The 13,899-nt window shown below is 35.3% G+C and overlaps 1 protein-coding gene across 1 annotated transcript in view; it reads right to left on the bottom strand.

Moving 5' to 3' along the window:
* EXOC6B (exocyst complex component 6B) overlaps positions 1-13,899 on the bottom strand; it is a 697,089-nt gene that overhangs the window by 370,747 nt on the left and 312,443 nt on the right. Inside the window, exon 8 of the mRNA XM_040223938.1 lies at positions 5,006-5,074. Coding sequence (XP_040079872.1) covers positions 5,006-5,074 — 69 coding nt within the window. The remainder of the gene's footprint in view (positions 1-5,005; positions 5,075-13,899) is intronic.

The following is a 13,899-nucleotide window of genomic DNA, read 5'->3' as shown; positions in this document are numbered from 1 at the left end:
CGTATGAGTCACTGCTAGCTTAATTTAGGGCTCTTATGAGTCACTGCCAGCTTACTTTAGTACTCTCATGAGTCACTGCTAGCTTACTTTAGTACTCGTATGAGTCACTGCCAGCTTACTTTAGTACTCTCATGAGTCACTGCTAGCTTACTTTAGGGCTCTCATGAGTCACTGCTAGCTTACTTTAGGGCTCTCATGAGTCACTGCTAGGTTACTTTAGTACTCTTATGAGTCACTGCTGGCTTTCTTTAGTGCTCTTATGAGTCACTGCTAGACTTCTCACTTGAAAGAGCATACACACAGTGATAAGATACAGTGCTGTCACATTATAGCCATTCAAATGTTGTAACTTATTTCCTGACAGATTATAATTTTGTAAAAGCAATAAGTCCTTGACTGCGCCACCAGGGAAGCCCTATCCATCTTCAGGTACCACTTATTTATCTATTCATTCAACTAATATTTATTGAGTACCTACACCAAGAACTCTTGTTGGTACTGAGGATATAACATTAAACAAACTACCCATTTTCATATACTTTATGAAGAAATAGTCACTTGGTTTTAAAATTATGAGGCTTATAATAAAACTTAAAATTTTACATAAGCAAATATGGTCCTTTATCTATACATACTATTGAAGAGAGTAAACAAAATCATGACGCATATGCTCTTAGTCACTCAGTCACATCTGACTCTTTGCGACCCTGCGTACTATAGCCCAGCAGACTTCTCTGTCCATGGAATTTTCCTGATAAGAATACTGGAGTGGGTCATAGAAGTAAGATAATATGGGAAAAAGGAGGAGGAAGTATGTGGCAAATGAAAAATGCATATTACTGAATGTGATTTCTACTCAACTTTCAATAAATAGGTAACTTTTATGTTATATAAATCATTTCATAAGACCGAAAAAAGGGAAAGATGTTCAACAATTCTAATGAGGTTAAAATAACACTGACTTACAAACCACACAGGAAAATACAAAAAAAAAAAAAGAAGAAGAGTAAGAACAACACTAGGCCTGTGTTACTCATAGCCATACACATAGATACAAAAAAGATTAAAAATAAAATAGACAAAAAAGAAGTCAAATTCCACAGGGAGTTAAAGAAAGGCAGTGATTTACATCCTTAACAAGCTGGATTTATCCAAGAATAAAAGAATTGTTTACTATCAAAAATATCTACCAATGAAAGCCATCACATTCATGAATTAAAGAATAAAAACCACAGCATTGTATCAATATATTTGGAAAACAAATTCAATAAAATTCAATACTCATTTATGTTTTTATAAAAAATTATAAGTCTAGGAATAACTAGATAAAGAATATTTACCAAAATGCTATTGCAAACATCAGTTAATGGAGAAACTTTAGATACTCCCTCTTTGAATTTAGAAATCAGAGAAGGATGTCCATTATCACTTTACTGAACAACAAAATAATGATGATCCTGGTCAATACAACATCACAATAGAAAGAACAGAGATAAGTGGTTGGAAAGAAAAGAAACAAAGTAAATATCTGCATATACTATGATCAACCACACAGAAAACCTATCATAAACCAAAAAACAAACTATAATAACTAACAAAAGAATTGAGCAGGTTGCCAGATGTAGGTTAACTTATAAAAACCAATAGTGTTTCTCAATATCAGCAATAATTTTAGAAATTAAAGCAGAAGATAGCAACAAAAACTAAGTGTTCTGCTAGTAACTAAACAAAAAGTGCCCAAGACTATTAACAGAGAAAAATAAAGCTTAATTAAATAACTTTAAAGTAGACCTTATTCTTCCACAAATGGGATGACTTAGCATTATAAAGTGATCATTTTTTCCCAAAACTTATCTATAAATTCAACTGATTCAAATAAAAATTCTAGGACTTATTTCATATAAACTCAAACTGATCATCAAATATACATGGAAAAATAAAGATCTATAAATAGTGAAAGCAATTTAAAAGAGGAAAAATGAAAAAGGACTTCTTTTACTATTTATGTATGTATATTACAAAATCAAATATATAACAAATTATAGAGCTGAGACACACACAGATTCATACAAATATGAATATTCAGTGGATGCCAGAAGTACTACCAGGAATTACTGAGTAAGGTACAGATTATGTAATAGATAGAATTAGTAAAACTGAATTCATCACACAGAAAAAAAATTAAGTTGGACCCCTATCTCATACTATATACAACAGTGAAAACAAGATGAATCAAAATTACAATGTGAATGGTAAAATGTTAAAGGTAATGTAAAAGGAACACTCTATGACCTGGAAGAGAGAGGGATTTTTCAAATAACGAAACTCAAAAAGTACAGGTTATAAGGTTACTACTGATTGACTTAATTATATTAAAATCAAAGATTTATATTTCATGAAAGATAACACAGACAATCTGGTGGCAAACTGGAAAAAAGATATTTGCAATATCCTAAACTGTTAGTATCTACAATATTGGAAGAATGCCTGAAATGTCTCTTTCCAGCAAACAGAAAAGACAAAAACAAGATATCTGATAAAAAATTGAAGAAAGACTAAAAGTAGGCAGTTCAGAGAAGAAAAATCTTAAAGGATTAGTAAGTTCAAAAAGAGAAGTATAATGTTACCAGCAATCAGAGAAATGCAAATTAAAATGATATCAATATCCATCAGGTTATTCAGAAATTAGAAATTGGTAAAATTAAATATTACACATATACCTTACAACCAAGAATTTCATACCTAAAGTATAGAAACTTACAAGTCCATAAGAGGGTATTTATTTGTTACAACAGAATATATTAGGCAATTTAAGAGTTGATGGAAGGAAATGGCAACCCACTCCAGCATTCTTGCCTGGAGAATCCCATGGACAGAGAAGCCTGGTGGGCCACAGTCCGTGGGGTCACAAAGAGTTGGACACAACTGAGTGACTAACACACACTAAGGTAATAGATAATTAAAACACAGCAAATACAAATGGGATCAATTAACTATCACATATAAGCAGGAGGCAATGAACTAAATATACAAACTATAATGAGGAACAGATATTTAAAATAGTACTAAACAAAAGATATAAGAAATAGAACTAGGTCCATAAGACAATACTATTTGAATAAGTTAAAATCAAATACAAAGTTACTATATACTTTTCAAAAACAAAAACATAACCATGATCATATGTTAAACATAATAGAGTTAGTATAATTGGGGATAAGAGACAAGTGGAGTTATGGACAGGGAATGAATGGAAAAACCATGATAAAATGCAATACAACAGGGGACCTTGTATGAAATGACAAAAAAAGCATGTCACAAACTAAGATGTATATAATTTACTTAATTCTCCTGGTGGCTCAGATGGTAAAGCATATGACTTCAATGAGGGAGACCTGGGTTTGATCCCTGGGTTGTGAAGATCCTCTGAAGAAGGAAATAGCTACCAACTCCAGTATTCTTGCCTGCAGAATTCCATGGACAAAGGAGCCTGGCAGGCTACAGTCTATGCAGTGGCAAAGAGTCAGACACAACTGAGCGACTTTCACACACATGATATTAAAAAGTAGTCATGTCTGACTCTTTATGACCCCATGGACTATACAGTCCATGGAATTCTCTGGGCCAGAATACTGGTGTAGGTAGCTGTTCCCTTCTTCAGGGGGATCTTCCCAACCTAGGGATCAAACCCAGGTCTCTGGTATTACAGGCGGATTCTTTACCAGCTGAGCCACCAGGGAAGCCCCATTTTTATACAAAAGAACGATGAACAGAGAAAAGGAATACAGAGTGAGAAAAGGAGAGGGGAAGAAGGAAGCAGATGGCAACAAGTGAGAGGAGGAAGAAGAGAAGAAGCTATCAGTTCTTTTCTCAAGCTACTAAAGTGAAGTTGCTCAGTAGTGTACAACTCTTTGAGACCCCATGGACTGCAGCCTACCAGGCTCCTCTGTCCATGGGATTTTCCAGGCAAGAGTACTGGAGTGGGTTGCCATTTCCTTCTCCAGGGATCTTCCCGACCCAGGGATCGAACTCAGGTCTCCCACATTGCAGGCAGACACTTTACCCTCTGAGCCACCAGGGAAGCTCTCAAGTTACTGGAGGTTACCAAAAACACTTCAGGCTATAAAGTCCGCCCAAACTATCTGGAGTAATGATATTATGGTAAATATATAAGGAAAGAATATGGATAGGCATAGGTACTAGGCAATAAGACATATTCAAATAGACTGAAAACCTGATAGAAGATTCACTGAATTCTGTTATAAAATTTATTGATAATGGACTTTTCTCATCAATCTGTCTTTGATGATACTTTAGAGTTTAATTTTTTTTACTGATTGTATGTATCTGTGTGTCTGCATGTAGGTATACTACCGAAAAAGATAAAGCGCCTTTCTTAGAATGACACTGATATCCACAGTATTTCTCCTCAGAGAGGTTCCTCTTTCCATATGTGTTACATGACAAAGGAGTAATTACCATCAGGAATAAAAAAATCTTATTTTAATAGTTAAAGATAGGCTAGTGTTATATGAATGCCACATTTTAAAATTAACAGTAGAAATTCAAATTTGTGTGTCACTATTTTTAGCTATAATCTAATAATCTTTTGATGACTGACAGAAATTAATGTTACTAGTTAACACATATGACCTGGCAAAGATAAATAAAAGATTCAAGAAGAAATGAAAAGATTATTTTTTAATAACTGATACTCCTTTAAAAAAGGAGAAGGGAGCAGCAGAGGATGAAATGGTTAAACAGAATCACTGACGCAACAGACATGAATTTGAGCAAACTCTGGGAGATAGTGGAGGACAGAGGAGCCTGGTGTGCTGTAGTCCACAGGGTCTCAAAAGTCAGACATGACTTAGTGACTGAACAACAATAACAATTCCTTAATAGTAGTTTCTTATTCCTTAATAATAAGAAGAAAAACTATCAAATATGAGAAAGCAGAGATCTGAATTCAATATAGTTTTATTAGGCAAAGCCAAAGACTCACCAAGACAGAATATATGTGTAGACATCGATAAACAGGAGAGAAATCAACCAAATCTTGGGCCCCAGGTACCTGCAAAACAACCAAAATTGTCACAAAATATTCAAACAAAGCTATGAAGAGCAACAGCACTCATTTTTAATACTAAAGTGTTACAGCAAAACAAAGTATGCTTCAAGAAACCTCGTTTTAGCATATCAGTCATAGATTGAAAAACAGTGAGGCTATCACCAAGGGTGGGACACAGAATTGAAGAACAGATAACAGAGAAGAGGAACAGGTGTCTCTGGTCTTGCATATGCTTTTAGAGATACATTTGGAGGCTGCAGAAAAAAAGCAGGAAAGGGCATTAGAACCTGTGAATATTTAAGACAGCATGCAGTCAAATACAGATATACTCCAAGAAGAGAGGGGAGATGATATTTTTAAAAATAAGATAATGAATGGAAAAATCAAACCTAGAGTATCAACAAATTATAGTATGAAAAATGCATACAGATTAATCCTAGACATCAAAAAAGTAAAGTAAAACAAAAAACTTCAGGCAAGAACTGTAATACAGTCACAGTGCTAAAACTGATTCATTACAATTGTGATGATGAATAAGTCACAATTTACTTTGACCTCAATTTCCTCATCTGAAAAAGGAAAATATTAGTTGACCTAAATAAATTTAATAAGAATAAAAGGAAACACTAAAAAGCAAGTATTAAGCAAAACAGAACAAAAAGGAAAAGACAAAATTACATGAAGAAATACAGCAGTCAAAATAAAGACTAAAATAAAAACTAAAGATAAATACAGACAAAGACTACAGCTTTTAGTACAATACTAGTAACTGTATGATTCATCTGAATACGAGCAGCAGACACAGCTAAATTGGATTGGGCTGATTCATGACTATAAGGTCTGTTTCCTTTACTTCATAAAACTAAACCTCATATCTTCTTTGGGCGAACTGATTCTTCATCAGGATGCTGTTTCTAATGAAATCTATTCATCCAACAATTCAATAGTACAATATCCACTTTCTTTTCCCTGTAAAACCATTACATCTCTATATATTGGTTCAAATTTATTGGCTATTCTGTTTATTTGCTTTGCATCCATGAGATCAGAAATTAAACCTCTATGTTTGGGAATCTCACTCAATATATTATGTATCTATAAGCACTCCAAACAAACGTTTTTGTGACTCCAAAGACTGATAAGGTTCTCAAGATCCTACACCATGACCAAAGCATAGTTTTACTTAAAAAAAGAAAAAAAAAAATCTAGAAGAGTTAGTGAGCACTGCCAAATTACTAAGAAAAACATTTCATGGACAGGCACCATGTAGGTAAAAAAAAGTATGATTAAAAAGCATGTAAAAATTCTAACTTTAAGAATACAAATGGACATTCATTTTCATCTTAACACAACAAGGGGTAATAGGTGATCGTTACAGGCACTCTTCTTTGAAATGACTACAACATTAAAGCACCTTTACAGTCACTCCTCTTTGATTCTGAAGTGGAGATTTCAAGGAAATCTATTTTATTTTTCCGGAAAATCAGAGCCTACTAGTGAAAACTGTAGCTAAGTGAAAAACAATTTCAAAAGAAGAAACATAGAAAATTCCCATAAAATTATATTTACAATAGTATTTAAATTACCTAAAAATTACATGCGTACATGGAAAAGACAAGAAAAGAAATGCATAGAAAGAATTACTTTGCTCCGTTGGAAAATTAAACTTTTTCCTTTTATTTAGAATTAATGATTATAAAGTTATTTTTAGAAATATATACCTTTAAAAATATTAAAAACATTCTACTTAATTTTAAACAACAAATTTAATTACAACTTTGTTTCTATGTTCTTCACACAGATTATTTTGTTTTGCTTTGAACTCAAAGCCTTTCATTCAAAAGGAAACTGCTTCTAGCCATTGCTCAGGCAGAGTCTTAGCCCTTTCACATGTCAGACCCATCCTTAAAGAATGATCATCCCACCTTAGGGGACAATTTTCCAAGAAATCTGTGACAAATAACCTAATGGGGCCCTTTACTAATGGCATGAGAAGACTGGTTTTTCTGGACCAACTAAAAAATAGATATAATTAGAGAAGAGACAAAGGCCTTTTCTGTCATCTCCACCAAATATTTACAACCAAATCTATTCTCTGTGAGGCTGTCTTGACATCATCATATTCAGCTTCTAACTGTTTAAAGTACTCTGATGCAGAAGGGCTGTCAATGCTATTTCTTAGCCTCTGAAACCATAATCCAGTTAAGTCCTCCTGAGGACATGCTTTCCTGCCTTGAAGGTGGTACACAGAAATCAAGATAAAAAGGAGCAGAATGGGGCTTAAGTTCACAAACTTGACTTCCACCCTCCAAATAGTCTACTATTTAGAAATCATTTTTCCTTCATGCTCCCTTCTGTGAGGAACACTAGGAGCACTGTGAGGAAACCAGAGGAGTGCTGTGAGAAGAAAGGTATGTAAAGCATGCACTGACTCATGTTGCTTTGAGCTAAATGTGTTTTCTCTGCTTCCACTAATGAAAAAGAATCACATCTACAGAAAGGTGAAAGGAGGAGAGCAACATACACTGTACGTGAAGGAATGCTACACGTTTGGAAGGATAAGAAATGAACTTTCAAAAACCTAAATAAATGGGAGTGAGTACCAGAACAAAAGGCAGTGTTTCCTGACTCAAATAAATAGTCTGCTTCAAGGTCCACATTTTGCTCCCCATTTAAAATGCTAAATCTCTGTCAGAGCTGTCTTCATTCTTCTCCCCTCAGTTGTCCCTCCCTCCCCTCAAGTTGCAAAGAATGATTCAAGCAGGTTTAGGTTACAGCTGGGACAGAGGGAGGGGTCCAAGGACACTTTCCTAAGCTAACAATGACTGCCTTTAATGGTTTCTGTCTCCTAACAAAAGCCATGACTCCGTCTTTATCAGCTTCATCTAATTTTTCCTTTCCAAAGTAAATAACACAGCCCTTGCATTTTACACATGTCCAACTCTGACAAATCATTATCGACTAAGACTATAACTGATAAGAGATAACTTTGTGGTAGGACGCTGTCATTTCCTTTCATAAGGGCTTTCTTTCTGAGATATAGAAACATGATTAAAATAGTTAAACATTTCCTCTGCATGGCAGTCAGGAACTCAAGACATTAAGATACTGCAGTCTGTATTTTTCTAGTTCAAACAGATCTATCATCATACCAACAGTAGTCACAAACAATACACTTAAGATTATCCCACTTTTTTAACTAGTTGTTTTCCTTAAGAATTCACATGAAATAATTTCATCACCAAGGACAGCAGCTGCCTAATTCCCTATATAGTTTCTGAAGAGTACCTTCAAACCTCTTTATTATCAGGGAGGAGCCAACAGTAGGTAAAATTTTAGATTATGTAACTGAGAATTCCGGGCTTCCCAGGTGGTGCTAGTGGTAAAGAACCCGCTTGCCAATGAAAGAGGCATAAAAGACATGGGTTCAATCCCTGAGTCAGGAAGATCCCCTGGAGGAGGGCATGGTAATCCACTCCAGTATTCATGCCTAGAATCCCATGGACAGAGGAGCCTGGTGGGCTACAGTCTATAGGGTCACAAGGAGTCAGACACAACTGAAGTGACTTAACACACACACACACAGCAAGAAATTTATGCCTGGGAGCACACTATTTGTTGTTTTTCAGTCGCTCAGTCATGTCCAACTCTTTGCAATCCCATGGACTGCAGCATACCAGGTTTCCCTGTCCACCATCTCCCAGACCTTGCTCAAACTCATGTTCATAGAGTCGGTGATGCCATCCAACCATCTCATCCTCTGTAGTCCCTTTCTCCTCCTGCCTTCAATCTTTCCCAGCAACAGGGTCTTTTCTAATGAGTCAGCTCTTCACATCAGGTGGCCAAAGTATTGGAGCTTCAGCTTCAGCATCAGTCCTTCCAATGAATATTCAAGACTGATTTTCTTTAGGATTGACTGGTTTGATCTCCTTGAAGCCCTAGGGACTCTCAAGAGCCTTCTTCAATACCACAGTTTAAAAGCATCAATTCTTCAGCGCTCAGCCTTCTTTATGGTCCAACTCTCACATCCATGCATGACTACTGGAAAAACCATAGCTTTGACTCGATGGACCTTTGTTGGCAATGTAATGGCTCTGCTTTTTAATCAGCTTTCTAGGTTTGTCATAACTTTTCTTCCAAGGAGCAAGCATCATTTAATTTCATGGCTGCAGTCACCATCTGCAGTGATTTTGGAACCCAAGAAAATAAAGTCTATCACTGTTTCCATTGTTTCTCCATCTTTCTGTCATGAAGTGATGGGACCAGATGCCATGATCTTCATTTTCTAAATGTTGAAAAAATGTTGAAAAGCCAGGTTTTTTACTCTTCTCTTTCACTTTCATCAAGAGGTTCTTTAGTTCCTCTTCACTTTCTGCCATAAGGGTGGTGTTATCTGCATATCTTAAGTTATTGATATTTCTCCCACCAATCTTGATTTCAGCTTTCCTTCATCCAGCCCAGCATCTCAAATGATGTACTCTGCATATAAGTTAAATAAGCAAGGTGACAATACACAGCCTTGACATACTCCTTTCCCAATTTTGAACCAGTCCATTGTTCCATGTCTGGTTCTAACTGTTGCTTCTTGACCTGCATACAGGTTTCTCAGGAGGCAGGTAAGGTGGCAGGTAAGGAGAGCACAATGTAATATTATATAAATTAAGAGAATGCTAGTGCTAAGTCGCTTCAATCATGTCCAATTCTATGCAATCCTATGGACCACAGCCCTCCAGGCTCCTCTGTCCATGGTATTCTGCAGGCAAGAATCCTGGAGTGGATTGTCATTCCCTTCTCCAAGGGATTTTCCCAACCCAGGGATCGAACCTGCATCTCTTAAGTCTCCTACATTGGCAGGCGGGTTCTTTACCACTAGCACCACTTGGAAAGCCCATGAAATTAAGAAAACTTTGATATATTTTAAATTAACAGACAATAATAAGCTGCTAAAATAATCTATGGATGCCTGGCCTACCACATCCACAGAGAGATATCATCGAGGCAACAACTACATTCAACAATAATACATTCACATACCCACCAGAGATCATGTGCCATTAGACACCAATCTATAAGGCTAATTTGACTGTTTCAGTCTTATATACCTACAACAGCTTTAGTCGAAGCAATTATTCCTAATTATTGTGTATAGACTATTTGTTGTTAAATACCATTATATCCACCAATACCCCAGCTGTCACATGATGCCACTACGTAGATGGCAAAAGGAGTCTGGAGACAGAGGGTATTACAAAATAAGAAAAGCTAATTTATAAATAGGATTAATGAAAAGCACCTAGAAAAAATAGTCTATGAACCTCTGCACACAACATACATTAGATAAGATATAAAGATTCAGGGGGAGAAATGGGAATATTAGATATCAAGAAGAAAAGAAAGAGTATTTCTCATTATGAAAATTCTTGAAAAACATCAGGATTTGGTTTTATGATATGTTTTTCTTCTTTTGTAATATATCTTAGTTAAAGTCAAAGGAAATCTCTGAAAATGGAAAGGTTAGTGGATAAGTTAATCTCATAAATGGTAAGGAAAATGATTTAGTTTCTTTAAAGGAGATTTTTATTTTAAAATACTGACACTCAAGCTTTATCAGATATATTCATTTAATATTTTTATAACACAAACTTCCCCCTCAAAAAAAAGGAGTTAGAATTTAGTTCTCTCCGTAACTTTAGAGGCTCATCAGTGAATGGAGGTGCGGGAAAGAGTATCTGCAGGTAACAAGCAGGTAAAACTACCTGTTTTCCCTCTAAGTAGGCCTGGGAGATACACACACACACACACACACACACACACACACCCATTTATTTTTTTCTCATTAACTCTTTCAAAGCAGGTGGATCTTCCAAAAAGAGTAAGACAGAAGTTTGTAAAAAATTTAGATACGCTTCTCACTAATTATTTGGGCCATTCTTGATCTTGAAATTACTTTTTGATTACTACTTAACATAAAAGAGAATTTTGGTACTTTGGTTTCTTGGTATTGATAAATGAATGTAGGGACTTGGTACCTATTTCTGAAAATTACTTGGATCTCAAGTCACTAAAATGTACCAGGTATTTTTCTCAAGAGAGAAAACAACAAATGATTAGCTAAAGGGGCACTGCCTTTGAATTCAGAAGATCCAGCTGTGACTGCCTGTATTATGTCCAGAAGCCAAGAAGTACCTGGCAAACATTTTTTTACCAGTGTGCATTTCTGAACTATTTGACTTACAAATTTCAGAGAGAAAAAGGGTAGAATTCATTTGGACATAAGCTCTAACAGAGCTGGACTAACACCACAGACACACCAACAAACTAGAAGATAGGATTCTAAGTGACTAGAGCGAGTAAAAGCATAAAAACACTCTAAGCCTTTGAACACACAAGAATACCCTGACCAGAGCCCTACCCTAAAAGTACAGCATTTTTCCATTGAGCATCTCACAAATTATTCAACTTCTTCCTGCAAAATCCCTAAGTAAATTACCACTTAATTTACTCAAGTGTTTGCACTAAACAGAAGAAAATCAGGAAAGATAATAGCATTTCTCCTTATTGAGGCATTACAAAACATCTTGCAACCAAATCAAATCAGAGTCCTTTAAGAATTCTCTGCTTCAACCTGAACACTTAGAAAATAAAAATTCAACTGATCTTTATTTTACAATAGTCTACTGTATGCTAGGACTTCCCTCATAGCTCAGTCGGTAAAGAATCTGCTGGGTCTAGGAGACCCGGCTTTGATTCCTGGATTGGGAAGATCCCCTGGAGAAGGAAAGGGCAACCCACTCCAGTATTCTTACCTGGAGAATCCCATGGACAGAAGAGCCTGGCAGGCTACAGTCCATGGGGTCACAAGAGTCGGACACAACTTAGCAACTGAAGAGAGAGAGAGAGACTGTATGCTAAGAAACTCTAAACTATCAGGCAAAAAGGAAATTTAGCATGAATGTAGTATTAAATATAAAAGTTCTAAGAGGAAGAAAAGTTAAGCTGATCAAAAGTAGGTAGAAGAAAATCTTATTACAGGTAAAGAACTAATATCCCTAATATATAAGCAAATCATAAAAACTGAAGGGGGAAAAAAATCAGAAAAAAATGGGTAAAAAAACAAACAGATAGCTTACTGGGGAAAAAAGTACAAACGCTTCTCAAACTTCTCAGATACATTTCACCCACAGTAATAGGAATGCAAATTAAAACTATACAGAGATACTATTTTTCATTTATGCAACTGGCAAAAAATCAAAAACTTAACAAAATTCTCCCTGAAAGAAGCTGTAAGAAAATAAGCATTTCATACATGGCTGGTAGTGGGGAGGTTCAGAAAATGGTTCAATCTCTATGGAGCAGAATTTCACATTATCCCACAAGAATATACATGCATTTATCCCTTGAATCAGCAATCTAGAAACCTACCCTGAAGAAACATCTCCAACTATATATAAAACAATTCTCAGGTTTTGGGGTTTACTATAAAACTTTTTTTTTAAGTTTTAAGGTATTTTGCATAGAGGAAAATCCATCCTTTCTAGTGACAACTTTCTAGAACAACTTTATATTCTAAAACAATCCATCTAGTCCTATAATCACTGTCACAATCTAGATTTTAAAAGAAGGTTCCACCACCCCCAAAATTTCCATCATGCCCCTCTGTAGTCAAATTTCCCCATAATGTTCAGCCCTTGCCAAACACTGATCCATTTCCTGTCCCTAGAGTTTTGCCTTTTCAAGAATGTCATATAAAGAGATTCATACCGTATGTAACCTTTGAATCTGGCTTCTTTCATTCAGCATAATGCATTTGAGATTCATTTGTGTTATTTCATGTATCTATAGTTTACTTCTTTTTACTTCAAAGTGACACTCTAACTATGGATATACCATGGTTCATTTATCTCTTCATTCACTGAAGAACACTTGGGTTGCTTCTACTTTCTGCAATGTTTGAATAAAGTTGCTATAAAAATTCAGGTAGATGTTGCTGTGTAAACATAATGGGTAAATTCCTAGGAGTGAGACTGCTGGGTCATACGGTAAGTGTATGTTCAACTTTATAAATTCACTAACAGACTCTTTTCCAAACTGACTGAACCATTTTGCATTTTAACAGCAAATGCACAGCTGTCCTGCACCCTGCCAGTACCTGGTATTGTTAGTATTTTGTTGAGCTAATTAAAATAGCTCTATAACAGAAACACTATACTTTTACAGGAAAAGATTAGAAATCATTAAATTCCTACATACAGGAGATTAGCTGAATAAACTATGGTACATTCAAAAATGGAGTACAATTTAGTAGTAAAAACAGAACAAGAACGATTTCCAGGAACTGATATAAAAATTATTATTTTCAGGATATATTTTCAAATGAAAAAACAAAGTACAAAACATATATATGCATTATGCTGTTAATGTTATATAAGGTATGAGAAAGAGTATGTACACACGCCACAAACACAAACTCACAGTATTGATTACTTATAAAGGGTGGGTAAGATCAGGAGGGAGAGATAAAGAGAAGAGTGGGATTTCAGTGAACATAGTGTCTTATATAAACTCTGCCTTTTGAACCATGTTCATATTTTATATAGTCAAAAAATTAATAAGATAGCAAACCTCCAAAAATTACACAAAAAGAAACATATGAGCCTAAGAATATATAAATTGGATAATGAGCACACACGAGAAACTAAAATAGCCAACCAACATCTGAACAAAACACTTTGAACAATATAGCTCCACTGCATTCAAGACGAAAAGAACAGCAAAGAAATCTTGAACTTGGTAAGTTTACTGCTTTTAGTGATATATGCAGAGAAATT

The sequence above is a fragment of the Oryx dammah genome, unplaced genomic scaffold, assembly GCF_014754425.2.
Source record: "Oryx dammah isolate SB20612 unplaced genomic scaffold, SCBI_Odam_1.1 HiC_scaffold_25, whole genome shotgun sequence".
NCBI lineage: Eukaryota > Metazoa > Chordata > Mammalia > Artiodactyla > Bovidae > Oryx > Oryx dammah.
This window is presented reverse-complemented; position numbering and strand designations above follow the sequence as displayed.